Source organism: Neolamprologus multifasciatus, chromosome 20 (genome assembly GCF_963576455.1).
Source record: "Neolamprologus multifasciatus chromosome 20, fNeoMul1.2, whole genome shotgun sequence".
NCBI lineage: Eukaryota > Metazoa > Chordata > Actinopteri > Cichliformes > Cichlidae > Neolamprologus > Neolamprologus multifasciatus.
This window is the reverse complement of record NC_140458.1, coordinates 15645718-15665461: the sequence shown is the minus strand read 5'-3', so window position 1 is coordinate 15665461 and position 19744 is coordinate 15645718. Positions and strand designations below refer to the sequence as shown.

The window sequence follows — 19744 nt, the reverse complement described above, 5'->3', positions numbered from 1 at the left end:
GGTCCGTACAAAGACAGACTTGACAAAAAGGCAAAAAAAGGACGAGGAAAAAATCAGAGTGAAATGGTCAGACACATACTAGCATACAGAGTGGAGTAAGGACGTTAGTGTGCTGCCCAACTTTCATCACGCACATATTTATTATTATATGGTCCTAAGTTTTAGTGCATACACTCACAAAATGTTTAGTAACTTCAGATCCCTGCAACAAGCCCAGGCCCAGTTTACTTTGGTGATTTGGACTATTCCATTTAAAAGCTGCTGTTTTTTCCCCTTTATCTCCTGTACAGGCCAACGTCTTTTCAGGTTGTAGTATTGCACAACATTTTCAGATCTAATATAAATAAAATGAGTGTTTCGTAATTCATTCAATTTATTGTTTTTATTTATAACTGGCATTTCATTCTATTATAGAATCTTACAAGAAAGAGGCAAAATTGCATTCCATTATGCTTTATTAGCTACTTCGGTAAAAAAAACAAAAACAAAAAAAACATGCAAAACAACATACTGGAAAACCGTTATTCATCACTTGATTGCTTCAATACAACACTTGGGCACATATATGCGGGACGTTTCGTGGCTGTTTTGATATCTCTCTCTTTCTCTTAACCGATCAAATCCCGCTGTGGTAGCAGCTTTCCACTCGGTATGACCCCGGTTGATAGAGGGTGCCCAGTCTGGATCGCATTCCAGCATTTTTCTAGGCTGATTTCCTACAAAACACAACAAACATTAGCCCGCAAAGCCACAGTGAACAAAGCAGCATAGCGCAACGAATTCAGTTCAAATCAATATAAAACTTATTTGTAACCTACATCAACAATTATGTTAAGATAAATTACGCAATTACAACTACAACAGAAGGCCTACCTTTGTGGAAATGCTTGGAGCAGACTAACATGTGAGCTGGAGTGTTCTGAAACGTTATGTTTGGTCTGCAATCCAGGCCATCCGTCGGCTCTTTGTTATTTCGGAAACATGGCTTAAAAACAATTTCTCTTCCACGACGTAATCCGATAAAACCCGATCTCTTTACCGTCGGCTTCCCGTGGCTGTCATGCGACCGGCTATTGTAGTTAATAATACAACAGCTTCTTGCCATTTTTTGTATTTCTTTTTTATCGCTGTGTGACTGTTTTCACGTAAAAGCCTGCGTGCGCTAGTACCGCTTGCCACTCGTTCCCAGAATCCTCAGACATTTTCAATCTCTATTAGAGATCTCATTTGTTTGTTCATAGATTGTTTGTTCAATGATTGTTCATAGGTGTCAAACATGAGGCCCGAGGATCAAAAGACTTCAATGTGGCCACTGGACATGACATAAATTTTGGACTTAACATAACAAAGTGTGGGTTTTTTTTGTTGTTGTTGTTTTGGTTTGGTTTTTCCAATATGTACTATAGAAATATTCTGTAAAATAACAACAAATGTTCACACTGAGCTAACATAACTTTTTTCCGTACGTTTACACACATATTTATCAAATTGAAGCCCAACGGGAAAAGCTGGAAAAACTTGTGAAACAGCTAAAAGTTCAAAATCTTTGCGCTCCAACACAATTTCCAGTTTTCCGATCTTTTATGTCCAGTGTCCTCACCAACCCGGTAAAAATGGTGTTACGATAGCGGTTCAGGTAAGGACCATGCACAGCCTTCTTCCAGGTTGGGTTGCGCATGCGCAGTCGGTAAACATCGGGACTCCATTCCAGGCTGTCAGTGAGGGTTCCCCGAGCCTCGCATCCTGTGCGGCTGCATCCTTTAACAGCTGTCTACTCTTAACTTTACCTGCGTAACAAACAAAAACAACTTGACCATGAGCGGAGACCACGGACGCGGAGACTCCCAGGTAGCTTTTGGCCGATAATTAGTGTCTTCTGTACAGTTTTGGATCAATTCTCTCAGCAATAACAGACATAACACAAGTATTAACCATCAGGATATGAAATGAGTGCAAATTAACGTTAGCTGTCGCTGCAAGTTAGGCTGCTCTGTTTATTTTAGGAGAAAACTTTTACATTTTTGTGCTCTCTCGGCTCTTTGTTGTGCAGAAATACGCACATTCCTAGGCTCAGCGTATATTCCTATTGAAACTTGAATAAGCGAGCTTACCGGCGTTTTTAAAATTGAAATATTAAAAACATTTTTTTCACAATTTTCAGGTCAATTCCGGATCTAAAGGAAGCGGTAGGACCTCTAATGAGGATTTTCTTGTTCATTCTGACTCTTGATTTCCAGCTGGAATCTGTCTACTGTTAGTTTTTTTAAAGGACAGAAATGGCGTCCCAGAGACTAAGTCCCTTCTCCTCCACTCTCTTGCGGCTATTGTTCAAAAAGAGGGTCTGAAATGCACACTTGCCAGTCTCGTTTTTTTAATCTGACGGGGTATTCCGAAAGGGCCTGGCGTCGTGTAAATTTTGCATGCTTTAGACTGGCGATACGTGCGTGGAATTGCAGCGAATTTTGGAGCCGAAAGTGGCCGAATTGGGGCTGAGGACTTAGTCTCTGCGCCATTTTCTTTTTCTGTATGAAGCAGGCAGGGCGCCGAGCACAGAGCCAACTGTCTGCCGTGATATGGAGGCGAGAGCTGGGAGCTTATCGCCTCTCCCTGCCCCTATCTCACCACCACCTGTGCTCTGCCTCCATCCTTCCTTAAGAGATATTTATCTGCACTGTTAACGAGGAATACTCACACCAAACTTCAAGCCCTCTCACACACACTGAAAAAAAGTTGCACGGCATTATTAAAAACATCCACATTTTTTTATTTTTTTGGCACAAATTATACTTAAATTACACTTAAGTTGGGAGCACCCTTTTTTGTTTAAATGCTTTATTTGATGCAAAGCAAAGCTGTCTGAGGGAAATTAGTTTCTTATTAAAATGTGGTATATATTACAAAAGCTGATTATGTGGTTATTAAACTGCCATGACAACAGAGAGTCACAAGGTGATGATCAGGCTGTTTCAGGTCTACCTTAGGGGGGATTTTACTCAGCAGGAACCATTTTAATATTAGGAGAACATGCAGAATCATTACGGGCTAGTCGTTTGGCTGGCAGCAGGAGTGTATGAAAACAAAATTGATCTATGTGGAAAATACCCTTGGAGGAATGATGTTTTGCTGGGTGGGTATGAAACATACTTAGCCCCCCCCCCCACCCAGTCCTCACCAGCCAAGTTCTTCTTTTGGAGATTTGTGTCTCTTATTGTCTCATGGCAATTATCTCTGCATGCATTAAGAGATTTTTGTTTTGTGTGTTTGCATGTTTGTTGACAAAGTGTTTCTCTGAGATTTGGAACCAGAAGTAAGGGAACGGACGTTTGTTGCACAGTTCGTCCTTAAGATGTCACTTCTCACTAGATTTGTTGCAGCTTTACCAAGGCATGTACATTCAGCTGTCGCTTTATTAGGTACACTTTGCTAATAGCAGGCTGTGGTCTGCCTTCAGAGCTACATTAATTTCTAGTGGTATAGATTCAACAACGTGCTGGAAACGTTCCTTGGAGAGTTTGGCCCATGTTGACATGATGGCATCATAGTTGCTGGAGATTTGTAAGTCACATATCCATCCAGCCATGCATCCCATAGTGTGCTCTTTTGACTTGTGATCTGGTGATTGTGGTGATCCTGTGCAAATTTTAGCCTGTTTCCTGTTCTTAGATGACAGGAGTGGCACCCAGTGTGGTCTTCTGCTGCTGAGAGATGCTCTTCTGCACATTTTGGTTGTAACAATTGGTTATTTGACTTACTGTTCCTTTCCTATATGCACTTTGGCCATTCTACTCTGATCTGTGGCATCAGCAAGACAATTTCTCCCAGATAACTGCTGCTCTCTGTAAATTGTTTTGGACCACTGTAAACCTAGAGATGGTTGTATGGGAAGATCCCAGTAAATCAGCAGTTTCTGAAATGATTGGGACATCTGGCACCATCAACCACACCACATCAAAAATCACTTCACCTTTCCTCACCTTTTTGATGCTGCCTAAATACATAATAAATGCTTTCATGTGAGTGGCTGATTGGATATTTGCATTAACAAGCAACTGAATAGGTGTACTTAATAAAGTGTTGGTAAGTGAATGTTGCCTTGGAGGTGACACATCCTGACAAATCATGCAAATTGCAAACAGCTAATTGTGAAAGAATCATTTAAAAAGTTTTTGTTCTGATATCTTTAAATGCTTCTCAACAAGTTGATTTCTCCCTTGTACTGTAGACACACACAAACATAAAGACAAGCACAAAGACAAGGAACACAGACACAAAGATCACAAAAAAGACAAGGAGCGAGAGAAATTCAAGCACAGCAACAGGTAAGACGTCTGTTTCTTTGTCTCAGTTATTTGGTGATCTGCTAAACATCATTCACACCTGCCTTTATGTTTGGCTGTTCCCTTACTCTCTTGAAATAGTCGGTTTTCAGAGTTAAGTCTTAGTAATGGTATGTATTCACTTTTGCGGTGTTATGGGAACATTTTAAATGAGGAGGATCCTGGCAAAATCCAAATTTCATTTTGTCAGTATCAAACACAGTAATATGAAAGACTCAATAAGGGACTGCTGATTTAACTGAAATAAATACAGCAACCTCAAATTAAGTTTCTTAATGAAATCTTTCAATCTTGGAACCATTGTGGATTTGTTATGGTTTCTTTTTGTGTGTCATAAGTAGCTGTCATTACTTTGTCCGTTATTGTTGACAGCCCGTGTCTCTGTCTTTGTGTAATTAAAAACGATAAGCGTACGTTGCCGGTGGTTGTTTTTTGTTTTTTTTGTGATGGCATCTTCTGTGTCTGCACATCCGGACCTCGTCTGACCTTTTACGCTTGATCTCTGCCTTTTGTGTCTTCTATGTTCTAGTGAGCATAAGGAGCACTCTGAGAAGAAACACAGAGACAAAGACAAAGAGCGACTGAAGCACAGCGACAGCAGCTCAGACAAACACAGACAAAAACACAAAGACAGGGACAAAGACAAGAGGAGAGAAGAGAAGGTTTGTTTATGGGTCGTCGGTATGCCTTTAAATGAAAAGCTTTATATGTGTTTGGAGTAAAGATTGTGAGTCATTATTTTTTGTGACAAATTGTTTTTCGTCCTGTTTTTTTTAATGTTTCTAAAATCCTCCAGAGAGATTGGCCTCATTAGAAACAAACACTAACAAGCAAACAGAGCCCCTCTGGTTTTCAGTTAACTCTGACTATATGCTAAAGTTTAAAATTTATTTTTTAAAGTTGGCAAAGGTGTGGCATACGTTTTAACATGGTTTTCTATATTTTCCCGTTTCTCTCAGATTCAATCATCTCATTTAGAGAAGCCTAAAAGGGAGAAGGAAAATGGATATGTGAGGTAAACATGATCGCTTTGTTGCAACTACAGACTCTGCACAAGTCCTGAAGCACATTTCATTTTTTTATCTATTACTTCTAGTGGTAAAATGCTCTTGAACAATAGTTCTCCATGATTTCAGAAGGTTTTTCAAAGTTTTACTTTGAACATTGGCTGATTTTTTTTGTTTGTTTTGGTTTGGGTTTTTTTTACTTATTTTCAGTCCAGTCCTTGTAACTGACCATTTTCAGAGGAATGTTTTTTTTGTTTGTTTTTTTAAGACACTTAACACTGATCCATGCATCATTCAAGCATAAAAATGGCACTTGCCAAAATTGATAAAATTATGAACACAGTAACGTGACAGATTTTGATTGAACCTGGAATATCATTTGAAAAATGTCTGGCAAATCCTTTATTTTTCAGCTTGCTATTTATCCCAAAACACACTACTAATATAGTTAAAAGCAAAAAAAAATAGAAAATGCAGAAAGAAACAGTCATGGATTAGCCAACATCCAACAAAGAGCTTTGAATGTCCTTCTAGAAGTCTGGAGAATGATTCCTGAAGATTTAAAGAAATTACAAGACTTGCCTAAGAGACTTTATAAATGTGGTCATACCAAATATTGACTTTCATTTTAGAAATGCACAAACTCTGTTTTTGACTTATAGTCTGCAGTGTCATTTATGCCTGCACGTTTCAGTCCATCACTGCACCCATTTCCTGTTTTTTTAGCAAAATAACAAGAAATGACGGATGGCTAAAGACCTTTGCAGTTATCATGCAGTAAAAGTACTCATGAATCAGCCGTTAATTGCTTTTAAAATAATTATACTAAAGAGCAGTTATTGCTTTGTTGTCATTTACTAAAATGCTGTTCAATGTCTTTGACGTGCCAATTAGAGACAGGAGCCCTGCTGGCATTAAGAGTGAACCTGAGGAAGACAATGGCTTCTACCCCTCACCCCAACACAACAAGAACTCCAGACAAGAGTATGATGATGAAGAGTAGGTGTCATTCAAATGAATCCAAAACTCTTGTAGTTGCAGTTCAGCTTTGGTTGTTCATGTAATGGTGTAATTTTCTACAGATATGAATACAAGCCCAAAAAAGTCAAGTTGGAACACGACAAAAAGGCCAAAAAGAGGAAACATGAGTACGACGAAGACGAGGAAGATGAGGTTTATTACATGTTAATACACTGTAATGACAAAAACATTTTGATGGGGCATCTACTGTGTATCTCCTTGTAGATCTATTTAGTTGAATCCATTTTTTTAGGGTATAAAGCACAAAAAGAAGATAAAAGGCAAAAAAGGAACAGATGGGAAGAAAGTGAAAAAAGAAGAAGAAGAGAAGTGGAAATGGTGAGTTAATTATAGACACAAATTGATCTTTTCCTCAGGAAATTACAAACCACTTATTTAGATAAAGTGCAGTTTTATTTTTTCTTTCACCGGTTGTGTTGTGTTGTTGTTTGTCATGATTAGGTGGGAGGAGGAAAGATATACCGACGGCTCCAAATGGCGCTTCCTGGAACATAAAGGTCCAGTGTTTGCGCCTCCATACGAACCCTTGCCAGGCAAAGTTAAATTTTACTATGGTGGTGAGTCAGTTTGTATTAAAGAAAACTTATTTTTGTGTACTTATTATTATTTTTTTATTAAAATAATGTAATTTCCTGTATTTGTAGGTAAGCCTATGAAGCTGAGTGCTCCTGCTGAAGAGGTTGCAACATTTTTTGCCAAAATGTTGGATCATGAGTATACCACGAAGGACATCTTTAGGAAGAACTTCTTTAAAGACTGGAGGAAGGTGAGGAAAATGGACATGGCTCTGCAGATAGTGTGAAGTTCCAAGTATTTAAATGGGGCTTCACATGTCTTCTGTTTTATTTTAGGAAATGACATCAGAAGAGAAGTCTGTGATTACTGACCTAAATAAATGTGACTTCAGTGAGATGAGCGAGTACTTCAAGGCCCAGTCAGAAGCTCGGAAACAGATGTCTAAAGAGGAGAAACAGGTATTCCTGCTGCAGTTAGGTGCACTCTTCCAACCTCGAGAACTCTGGGATTTCTCAATATATGTTCATACATCTTGTAGAAAATCAAAGAGGAAAATGAACGGCTCCTTCAGGAGTATGGTTTCTGCATCATGGACAACCACAAGGAGAGGATCGGAAATTTCCGCATCGAGCCGCCGGGCCTTTTCCGAGGACGGGGTGACCATCCAAAGATGGGCATGCTGAAGCGGCGCATCAGACCCGAAGACATCATTATTAACTGTAGCAAGTAGGAAATCTCTTTGCCACCGTTATCGCCACCTCAGTTGCCCTGATCTTTAACCGTTCCTGTTTCAGAGGCGAAGCATAGCAGAAACATAAAATCTGGAGACAGGTTGTTGTTATTGTGTTTAGTTATGAGATTTACCACAAGGTGGCCCTGTAAAACCATTTTAGGTGAGGACGTGAAAGATGATGAGACTGTTGTTGTTAAAGGGATAAGATAAAAAGATGTGTGCATGTGAAAGGATATAATAAGCAGCAACTGATGAGGCTTTGAGTATTGATGAAGTGTTTGGTCAGGAGGTCACAGGCATTTACCCCACACCGATCACCTTGTTTTACCACCTGTCTGCCTTGTTTTCTGTTAATCTATGCTTCTGTCTTTTGATTTTGTGATTACCGTATTTATTTACAGGCTGTGGAAATGATGTTGTTTTTGCTTTGGAGGCGGGATGTGTGTGAGAGTTTGTGGGAAAGCTAAATTGTAGCGGTCAGTTGCCATCAAAGAAAAACACTGGGTAAAAGATTGTACGTGCTGCCTGTCGCATATACAGTATGGCAGATGTATCACTGACACACACATGCGCTTCTGGCACCATGTCAAAGGTGGTCTTCCTGTCAGTGTAAACTGTATCTGTGCAAACAATAACACAAGCCAGGGAGGACATGTTCACCCCCGCATACTGGAAGGTGGGATTTTATGTTCTCTTTACACTATTGTCTCATAGCTTTGGTGTTTACACTGCAGAAAAAAGATCAGTTATTTAATTTTTGGTACCTCTGAGGAACGCTTTTAAATCAGCACAAAGCTCCACTGTGAGAACAGCTCCAAACATAGATCAGTGGAAATGTGCCAGCATGTTTTGCACCTCTTTGGTAACTCTGGCTCTTTTTCTGTAGGGACTCCAAGCACCCCAAACCTCCCCCAGGGACAAAATGGAAGGAGGTTCGACATGACAACAAAGTAACCTGGTTAGCATCTTGGACAGAGAACATCCAGGGCTCCATCAAGTACATCATGTTAAACCCGAGCTCCAGGATCAAGGTACCCGCGCTCTCACCGCCTTTTCCCCCAGTAACCTTTTTTTTCTACCATTTTCCCATTGATGGGACATAGGTGTGTGTGTGTCTGTGTGTGCAGGGTGAGAAGGACTGGCAGAAATATGAAACTGCCCGGCGTTTAAAGAAGTGTGTGGATCGCATCCGTGCTCAGTACAGAGAGGACTGGAAGTCAAAAGAGATGAGGATCAGACAGAGAGCTGTGGCGCTGTACTTCATAGACAAGGTAAATAAGAATAAAATAAAATTATGGTGACTGCACCAAGTGATAAAATAGATAAAGAAGATTATAGACAAGAATGCTTTGATTTAAGTAGTAGAAGTAGAACTAGTGGAAGTAGTAGGTTGAAAAGGGAAATCTGTGTAAAGTGACGTGAACTATTGTAGATAATTCAGCTGAATTTTCACATCTCGTGCATTCCCTATGCCTCCAAGCACTACGTTCTCATTTCCGTCCATCATCCCCTTAATGTGTTGTCTTCCACAGCTGTCAGTCACTCACCAGTTCCTATTCAGAGCTGAACATATTCCAGGCCACCATAAGGCCATTGCTGACTCCTCGTCTCATCTCTCACTCCAGACATCCAGGGCCGTGGGCCCACGTGCAGAGGCAGTCCTGATGTCTGTGCTTGAGATATAAACCCCACCAAATTAGAATGAATTTCCTTCCAACTTCAATCTACTTTTCCCTTTTTCAACATTGCTTCTTTGGCTAGTTCCCTATCATACGTCATATCATCTCCATCTATAAAAATCCCAGCAATTAAATCTTATCTTAGACGGCTTCCCCTCTTCTTCCTCCCCCTTTGGCTCGGGTCAGTGTCACTACTGGTAGCATGAGGCAACACCTGCACCCTACAGAGGTTTCACAGGTAGCCCAGCTCCTCCAGGATGGCACATCAATACGTGTCATTACCAGAAGGTTTGCTGACCGTAGAAGGTCCTTAACCCATCAGTAGGACCAGTATCTGCTCCTTTGTGCAAGGGGCAGGGTGAGCTGGGCTCTGTGCTCCCTGCATGAAACCGTGGGGCCTGATTGGCATTTGCCATAGAAGACCAGCATCTTTGTGGTTTTTGGGATGTCTTTAAATTCAGCCCTCTGTAGGCTAAAAATGTTCATTTCCATCAAACAATGTGGTATCCTTTCATTTCTAACACATTACACCAGTCTGTGTCAGCAAATGAAATTTACTGTTAATTTACACAAATCATAGGTCCTTCTTTAGTTCCACTGGTAAACTAAGTCTAAGATTAAACCCCAAACAAATCTGCTCCATTTATTTTCTTAACAAGTCATGCTGTTCAGAGTCACATGGGTGACATGGAGTTTATCCCAACTGTCATTGGGCCGGGGGCGGGTTACATGCCGAACAGTTCAGCAGTTCATCACAGGGCCTACATAAATCCTGACCAAATGTTCTGCTCTGAGGTTTTGCTTATGTTTGTGATGTTTGGTATTTTTCTCATAGCTGGCTCTGAGGGCAGGTAACGAAAAGGAGGAAGGCGAGACGGCGGACACTGTTGGCTGCTGCTCGCTGCGAGTGGAACACATCAAACTGTACCCCAAGCTGGACGACCAGGAGTACGTTGTGGAGTTTGACTTTTTAGGAAAAGACTCCATCCGCTACTACAACAAAATACCCGTGGAGAAGAGGGTAAGGAAGGAAATGAGAAGGGGAGGAGTTACTGAGGGAAGAAATTGGTGCTCTGGCAGATATTGGTTGTGTAATGACAGATGTGGAATTTAGTGTTGATGAGATAAAAATGTTCTAATCTATGGAGGATGTTTGTGCAGGCAGGTGATCAGAAAGAAATAGTTTTCTGTCAGCTCTGCCTCACAGGGTGGTCTGTTTCCTGCCATTAACAGAGTGTACAAACTACACACACACACACACACACACACACACACACACACACACACAGAGTGTTTCGTTTTTAATTGCAAATTCTTCAGCACGTCTGGGTCCTGTCTATTTGGCTGCACTTCCTCTGAAGTACCAGTTAAAAAGCACTCACACAAAGCACACTAACCTGCAGTCCATAAACCACCTGCACTTGTCATCATGGGCACAAATAAGCCCACACCCTCTGCTGGTAACAATGTGTCAGTGCATCCATGGCCACAGTTTTAAGAGTTAAATGTAAGTGACTGATTTCAGGCTGAGTAAATCTTCGTTTTTGTTTCCTGTCAGGTCTTTAAAAACCTCCAGTTGTTCCTGGAAAACAAACAGCCTGAAGACGACCTCTTTGACAGACTGAATGTGAGAAACACACAAGAATACCTGCCTTCACGTTAACTGTTTACTTTAACTACTTTGTATAATTCTGATTCACCTGCCCTCCTTAACTGTTGTTCCCTCTTCTTTTCTGTGTTTCCTGCAGACATCTATTCTAAATAAGCACCTACAGGAGCTGATGGATGGACTTACAGCCAAAGTTTTCCGTACCTATAACGCCTCCAGCACCCTGCAACAGCAGCTCAAGGAGCTGACCTGTTGTGAGTGAAAATGGTTTCATGTAGTCTTATAGCAACTCATTGTCATCATTAAATAAGTTAGTGCTAGTCTCTTTCATCTCTATCATTTGTATTGATGGAACAATTTATTAGGTACTCTTTGCTACTCTTAGGTTTGGCCTTCACAACTGCCTTAATTCTTCATGATATAGATTCAACAAGGTGCTGGAAACATTCCTCAGAGATTTTGGTCCATATTCATATGACAGCATCAGTTGTTGCAGATTTGTCAGCCACACATCCATAACTCAAATCTCCCATTCGACCTCATTCCAAAGTTTCTCTATTGGTTTGAGATCTGGTGACTGTGGAGGTTGTTTGAGTACAGTGAACTTCTTGTTATGTTCAAGAAACCAGACTGAGATGATCTGAGCTTTGTGACATGGTGTTTTATCCTGACAGGAGCGGGGTTATATGGATTCAGCAACAATACTCAGGCAGGCTCAGCTGGTATTAAGGGGCCCAAAGTCTGCCAAGAAAGCATATCCCGCAACATTACACCAGCAGCAGCAGTCTGAACTATTATAAGACAGGATGAATCAGTGTTTTCATGTACATCAAATTCTGAACCTACAGAATGAACTCAAATCTCATCAGATGAGCTAATCTTCTGTTGTGCAGTTTGGGCGAGCCCGTGCAAATTGTAGACTCATGTTCGCGTTCTTTGCTGACTGAGGTGGCACCGGCGTCATCTTCTGCTGCTGTAGCCCGTCTTCTTCAGTGTTAAATGTGTTGTGCTTTTAGAGGTGCTCTTCTGCATACCTTGGCTATAACAATTGGTTCTTTAACTTTTACTGTTTCCTTCCTGTCAGCTCGAAGCATTCCGATTACTCTTCTCTGATTTCTGACATGAACAAGGCATTTTTTTCCTAGAGAAGTGCTGCTCTCTTGATATTTTTTCTTTTTTATACAGTTCTCTGTACCATTAGAGATGGTTGTATGGGAAAATCCCAGCAAATCAGCAGTTTCTCAGATACTCAGACCAGCCTGGCACCAACCAGCACGCCAGGTTCAAAGACATTTAAATCACTTTTCTTTCTCGTTCTGACGCTCGCTTTGAACTTGACCATGTCTACATTCCTAAATGTACTGAGCTGCTGCCATGGCTAATTAGATATTTGCAAGCAGCTGAACAAGTTTGCATAATAAAGTGACCTGGGAGTGTATGTGAAGCTGTAACTGGTGGCTTCTGTGCTGTGTTGTGACCAGTTACTGTAGAAGTGATTTTGTTTTCTACAGTCACTGTTTGTGACACCTGGACTCTGGAGTTTATATTCATGACAGTGCAGGTATTAAAGTATTGTTTCCACCATGTAAACAAAAGTACTGACTCCTGCTCCTCTCACACAGGTAACTTTAAGCCTGTACTTTTAAGCTGTATACCAGTCTACTTGTACTGTGCAGACAGATGTCATTATACGCGTGTCTGTTCATTAAAACTGGGAGAGCAACAGCACAGAGGAAAGGTGAAAAAGGAAGGAAGAAGGAATGACTAATAATAACTGTTCACATGAGCATTGTACACTTAATGCCTTTTTGGGCCTTTCCATTCAAAAATAACTACTTTATTACATTATGTGATATAATGATAGTAACAGCAGGTTAGCAGCAATTTAGCAAATTGGCTAAACCCTTACTGCACCTGCAAACAGTCACAGCAAAGTTTGGGTCATTTTATATTTAAATCATTTTAAACTTTTCCTCTTATGTTGTTTTTGGATCAACAGCTGATGACAGCATCCCAGCAAAGATCCTATCGTACAACCGAGCCAACCGGGCCGTGGCCATTCTTTGCAACCACCAGAGAGCTCCACCCAAAACATTTGAGAAGTCCATGCAAAATCTTCAGAACAAGGTAAACGTCTGTGCTACGACCGTTTCTGGTTTTGTTATTCCTCCATTAGAATTTTTTCTCAGTAAACAGGCATTTTTTCGTACCCATTAAAGATAAAGCTATCCACTCTTTTGGTGGTGCAGGTTTTAGACTTCACTCTGTGTGCATTTGTTGTGATTGTAGATCGATGAGAAACAAAATCAACTATCAGCAGCCAGGAAGCAGCTGAAGGCTGCCAAAGCTGATCACAAGGCTTCCCATGATGACAAGAGCAAAAAGTAAGAAAACATTAGCACCGCTAATGAGTACAAGAGAGTTTGATCAATTACTTAATTACTTAAACATCTTTGCTCCTCAGCAACAAAGTTTAAATGGTGTCCAGGGCATTTAAAGTCTGTCGTTATAATTCCTCGTCTCTCTCTGTCTCCCCGCCTTCGTACACCCCCGTCTTTGTTTTCCTTTGCATCTTGTGTATCTGTCTTCTTCCTTCTCTCTGCCCTGTGTTTGTTTTTCTTTGTAAGGGCTGTGGAGATGAAGCGTAAAGCTGTACAGAGGATAGAGGAGCAGCTGATGAAACTCCAGGTGCAAGCCACAGACAGAGAGGAGAACAAACAAATTGCTCTGGGAACCTCCAAGCTTAATTACCTGGATCCACGCATCTCTGTGGCATGGTATTTATTGTGCACAAAAGACATTCTGTATCTGCGTTTATTAGCTGTTAATTATTATTTAATCAGAGCATCTTTTTTTGTTTGTTTGTTTGTTGTTTTATACTATGACTTTATGAGCGACCCCCCCCCCCCCCCCCCCCCACTGATAAATAGGCAGGCGGTCTCTGGGTGGGTGGGCATGTGCAGTCCATACCTACCCTTGGTGACAGAAAGGCAGGAAATGCTTTTGCATTGTAGGAAAAGGAGCAGCTCAAGCAAAAAAGCTAACTGCTGCAAAAGGAAAATAAGAGGAAGAAAAGCGTGTGAGCGTGAGGAACAATGGGGTTTGTTTCTGAAAGCTAGGGAGCGTCGCAAAACAGCCCTCCTTCCTCCATGTGGGAAGGCAATGAGGTGCTGTCTGTGGGTGAATGGAGGGACTTGGCCATAGAGAGGGGGAACATGGTGGTCCGCCCTCCTTAACCGATGCCCCACAGCTATTTATGGAGAACCTCCTCCTCAAGCACAATGGATACAGGAATCCTCCGTGATTTTCTTGGTTGTAGGGCGTAAGGGATGGGGATCCTAGTAAAGGGTGGTGCATGGGAACGTGGTGTAAACTATGGTATTTGTGAGTAATGGTAAGGTGAAGGTACACTGGCTTAACGGCTAGGAAATTAAAATTTTAGCTAGTTAATCATGGTTTCTCTCATTTTGTTATATCTCAGTAACAGCTTTAGCTTTTGGATGACTTAACCAGGAAAGTCATTATTGAGTCTTTATCTACAAATTTCAAAATTAACTGTTAACAAAATGATAAACGGAGAATCCCAAAGCTACAAGAGCTCACAGGGATTTATACACGGGAAAGCACAGCCGATTCTGTGCTGAAGTCGAGGGAGGCTGTACTGTTTATACACAGAGGCCAACACAAGCCGAATGTTACCTACTAATCACAGACAAGAAACTCACATGACTCATGAGACTGAAGAACACTGGGGAGTCAGGACAGAAACCAAAATATAATAATAACACAAATCAGAAATGAATCACTTGAATGGTAAATCTGAAGCAAGGAGTCAAAAGTTGAACACGAAGATCAAAAACTTTAAACATTAAAAGCAGCAGCAGCAATTAAACAGAAACTGACTTTCAATAATGTTAACTGAGAGTCCAAATAACACACAAGACCCTTGAGACCATAACATAAACAGTACCGCGCTGCAGAAGAAGTATAAATACTTAATATACATTGTAATATTTATTAAGTAATCTTTGTCAAAGCTGTCTAATCAAAAGTGTTTCATTCTGTCTTTATTCTTCTTCTACTCCATTCTTGCCACATTTTATGCTTTTAACTTTGCCCTCAACAGTCACATAAAGCTGTGTGAAGTGTGATTGTTAGTTTGTTAGAGTATTGGATCCACATGTTAAGGTTTGACCTTCAATTATAAACCGTAATTGTTTTTTTTTAATGTAAAAACTACAAAATCAGAAGCTTTGTTTGTTTGTATGTATTAGAAATAATATGAGAGCATAACGATTGACTGTCAACCTGTCCACTGTGTACCTTTTACCCCAACACAGCCAGGATAGACTCCAGCCTCCCTGCAACCCTGAATTGAATAAACAGATTTAACAAAGGATGGATAAATATGTTTTATGTCCTGCCACAGGCAGCAGGCTGGTAAAGATTTGTGTGTCATTTAAGTACCTTTGTTCCAGACGTCTCAAATCACAATGATGTGAAAAAGAAAGCTTTCAAAGACTCGACCCCAGCAACCGCCTTTAGCAGCAATAACTTAAAGTAATTGTTCTCTGTAAAGACTCGTTCACATTGTTGTGAAGAAACTTTGTCACACATTTCTTTACAGCTTTAGTTTTGCTTTAGTTCATTGAGGTTTGTGGGCATCTGCACAGCTCTCCTAAGGTCCTACCACATTTCATTCGGGTCGAGGACTTTGACTGGCCTGTTGCAACACCTCGACTCTTATTTTTTGTAGATTTGCTGCTGTGCTTGGAATTGCGATTGCCCTTACTTGTGCTGAGCTTTAGCTGTTGGACAGATGGCCTGACATCTCCCTCAAGAATACTTGAGTTCCCAGGTCAAAACAAGCCCAAATCATCACCCCTCCACCACCGTGCTTTACAGTTGGTATAAGGTGTTTCTACTGATAAGTTTGTGGTAGAAAAAGAGGCCTACACGAGGGCCGTGTAACTGGAGTGAATCGTTTTTTTTAACCTCACCAGTAGTTCAGTGTTCTGTGAATGTGTGCATAAAACCTTTCTTAGAAAACAGAAACTAATTTTCTGTTTGCATCTGATTTGCTCTCTAATATTCTTCTTAGACTTTCCTGTTCAATGAGTCACATGGACACTTTCATGCCACATTGTTTAGATTGCCTGCAGACCAAGTACAAGCAGCCCAGAGTCTCCAAACCAAAGACGATGTGATGTCCTACTGATATCCAACAAACTGCTGCAAATTTACCAGTACTGTAACAAAAAATAAAATCCAGTATTAGTATTGACGTGACAGCAGACATTCACTGCATGCTTTTTGTGGCCAAGTTATCACAATATGTATAGAATATATGAAAAATTAAGTCAAATCTCTTAATCTTTAAATTGTTCATATTGTGTTTTATTGTTTTTGTCAAATGAAACACTCAAAAAGCAAGAGAGAGAGTGAGGGGATCTGAAACCGTAATTATACAGAAGCGTAAGAAAACTGCAGTTAACGGAAGCTCGCAAGACCTGACAGCAGCCATCTGAAACAAAACCACTCTTTTATCAACCTATTTGTCGAACTGCCACTGTTGCATTTCACCCAGTCTTTCTTTTTTTATTCTGTCTTGTCTTTCCTCCAATCCCAGGTCCAAGAAGTTCGGCATTCCCATTGAGAAAATCTACAACAAAACCCAGAGAGAGAAGTTCGCCTGGGCGATCGACATGGCCGATAAAGACTATGAGTTTTAAACCTATTTAATGTTTTACCTTTTATACCCATGCCTTTGATATGAAAATGGTTTGCAGGAGATGTCAAAATGTTTCCACTGTGTTGCTGCTGCAGGGCAGTGAAGGAGGAAGGTAAGCCTCTGCTCGAGAGCCGATCGCAGGTGAATAATTGTGCTGTACATAAGGATTAGCTATGTATAGGAAAATAACTCCTTAACCATTTGACCAAGCTGCCGAAGGGCATCTCTCTCTTACAAAACTACAGTAGTGCGTATGTAGCTGCAGCTATCTGCCTGTGACCCAGCAGTGACGGACGCATTAGTATTATCTTTTGTGAGATAAAATGTACTGAAATTTGTAAGCCATCAGATTTATTGAGAAATAAATCTATATTGTCATAGAATAATGAATTAAACAAATGTTTGTATGGGAGACTGTGAGACGCAACACGAGAGAGAGGTGATGTGATGACTTTTCATTTGTGTAATTTTAGTGTGAAAGATGAAATGAAATGACAGACTGGTGACAGTGTGAAGATCAGAAAACCCCCAGCGCTATGCTCGCACAACTACAAACCGGATTCCAAAAAAGCTGGGACACTAAACAAATTGTGAATAAAAACTGAATGCAATGATGTGGAGATGGCAAATGTCAATATTTTATTCAGAATAGAATATAAATCATGGAACAAAAGTTTAAACTGAGAAAAGTTATCATTTTAAGGGAAAAATATGGTGATTCAAAATGTCATGGTGTCAACAAATCCCAAAAAAGTTGGGTCGAGGCCATTTTCACCACTGTGTGGCATCTCCCCTTCTTCTTACAACACTCAACAGACGTCTGGGGACGGAGGAGACCAGTTTCTCAAGTTTAGAAATAGGAATGCTCTCCCATTCTTGTCTAATACAGGCCTCTAACTGTTCAATCGTCTTGGGCCTCCTTTGTCGCATCTTCCTCTTTATGATGCGCCAAATGTTCTCTATAGGTGAAAGATCTGGACTGCAGACTGGCCATTTCAGTACCCGGATCCTTCTCCTACGCAGCCAAGATGTTGTGATTGATGCAGAATGTGGTCTGGCATTATCTTGTTGAAAAATGCAGGGTCTTCCCTGGAAGAGATGACGTCTGGATGGGAGCATATGTTGTTCTAGAACCTGAATGTATTTTTCTGCATTGATGGTGCCTTTCCAGACATGCAAGCTGCCCATGCCACATGCACTCATGCAACCCCATACCATCAGAGATGCAGGCTTCTGAACTGAGCGTTGATAACAACTTGGGTTGTCCTTGTCCTCTTTGGTCCGGATGACGTGGCGTCCCACATTTCCAAAAAGAACTTCAAATCGTGACTCGTCTGACCACAGAACAGTCTTCCATTTTGCCACACTCCATTTTAAATGATTCCTGGCCCAGTGAAAACGCCTGAGCTTGTGGATCTTGCTTAGAAATGGCTTCTTCTTTGCACTGTAGAGTTTCAGCTGGCAACGGCGGATGGCACGGTGGATTGTGTTCACTGACAATGGTTTCTGGAAGTATTCCTGAGCCCATTCTGTGATTTCCTTTACAGTAGCATTCCTGTTTGTGGTGCAGTGTCGTTTAAGGGCCCGGAGATCACGGGCATCCAGTATGGGTTTACGCCCTTGACCCTTACGCAAAGAGATTGTTCCAGATTCTCTGAATCTTCGGATGATGTTATGCACAGTTGATGATGATAACTGCAAAGTCTTTGCAATCTTTCGCTGGGTAACACCTTTCTGATATTGCTCCACTATCTTTCTGCGCAACATTGTGGGAATTGGTGATCCTCTACCCATCTTGGCTTTTGAGAGACACTGCCACTCTGAGAAGCTCTTTTTATACCCAATCATGTTGCCAATTAACCTAATTAGTGTTAATTGGTCTTCCAGCTCTTCGTTATGCTCAAATTTACTTTTTCCAGCCTCTTATTGCTACTTGTCCCAACTTTTTTGGGATTTGTTGACACCGTGAAATTTTGAATCAACATATTTTTCCTTTCAAAGGATACATTTTCTCGGATTGAACTTTTGATCTGTCATCTACCTTCTATTCTGAATAAAATATTAACATTTGCCATCTCCACATCATTGCATTCAGTTTTTATTCACAATTTGTTTGGTGTCCCAACTTTTTTGGAATCCGGTTTGTATTAGCGCACAGAATGTCGTCCTTTTTTCCATCACCTCTCTGAGTTTGCTGTTTCTTTCAGGGATGTACATATACTTTTTGTCTGTTTTTTTGTTTTGTTTTGTTTTGTTTTGTTTTTTAGTGACTGATTCAGTATTTTTTAAAATGTGTGCTGTAAGCATTATAACAGAAGGCTTTTCATTGCTCAAATGCAACTTTTGCGTGTTCGTTTCCTCAGTTTTACGATGAACTCTGTGTAATATGGATCTTGGTTACTTGAAGCAGCTGAAAGGCAGTGTATGTACTGTATGCCAGAGCTAAAAAAATAAAAAATAAATACAGGATAGCTCCTCCTGACAAAAGGGGTGTGGATTTTTGCCAAATAAGATCTCAAAAGTCTGTCATTGTAACGTGCTGTTTTTGTATTGCTCTGATAAAGCAGAACGTGTCTTTGAATTCATTTGCAAATGTGAATGGATATTCTAACTTTTGTCATTAATATTTCTTGCTATATGATCTTGTACCACACAATCGCAATCCTGATTAGTTGAATGCTTGTTTTGAGCTTTGTAGGTTTCAGAATAAAACATCAGACTTGTCTTTTTCGTCTTTTTGTTGCCAGCTTTGATTCATTTTCAAGTGGGTATTAAAAATAAGCTCATTGTCTGATTACACATGTCTGTGTAATCATTGTCTGATTCCTGATGTGGAGGGAATCAACAGGAATCAGTACACAACTTACTTATCATTATTCTCTACTGTTACAATATACTGTCAGTATTTAGATAAATGTTTTAAAATGTACAATTATAATGGAAAAAATAACTTAAAAAAAAAAAAGTTTATTTAAGGCTATGTTTAGGAGACACAGTAAGCTCTGTGTTCAGGAAAGGTCTGGGTCTTTAAGAGGCCGATACCATTCCGCTTCAACTGCTCGTTGTGCCGTTATTTGCAGTCAGAACAGCA

At 40.5% G+C, this 19744-nt stretch overlaps 1 protein-coding gene across 1 annotated transcript; it reads left to right on the top strand.

Annotated features, from left to right (window-relative positions):
* The first annotated feature begins 401 nt into the window (after positions 1-401).
* On the top strand, positions 402-19387 carry top1b (DNA topoisomerase Ib). The gene is made up of 21 exons (XM_085145440.1): positions 402-1848; positions 2162-2186; positions 4223-4319; positions 4867-4999; positions 5297-5352; positions 6239-6343; positions 6427-6517; positions 6618-6703; positions 6827-6942; positions 7030-7151; positions 7237-7359; positions 7440-7627; positions 8521-8665; positions 8762-8905; positions 10149-10334; positions 10872-10940; positions 11062-11176; positions 12922-13049; positions 13212-13306; positions 13550-13699; positions 16552-19387. Exons 1-21 carry the CDS (start codon positions 1816-1818, stop codon positions 16652-16654), a joined length of 2310 nt encoding a protein of 769 aa, XP_085001566.1. The 5' UTR covers positions 402-1815; the 3' UTR covers positions 16655-19387.
* The last annotated feature ends 357 nt before the right edge of the window (positions 19388-19744 follow it).

What these genes read in the sequence shown, in the direction of transcription:
- top1b (XM_085145440.1), top strand. Translation starts at nt 1,816, where the DNA reads ATGAGCGGAGACCACGGACGCGGAGACTCCCAG. An exon ending in AAGGAAAATGGATATGTGAG is followed by an intron (nt 5,353 to 6,238) that starts GTAAACATGATC and finishes CGTGCCAATTAG; the next exon opens with AGACAGGAGCCCTGCTGGCA. An exon ending in ACCTCTTTGACAGACTGAAT is followed by an intron (nt 10,941 to 11,061) that starts GTGAGAAACACA and finishes TGTTTCCTGCAG; the next exon opens with ACATCTATTCTAAATAAGCA.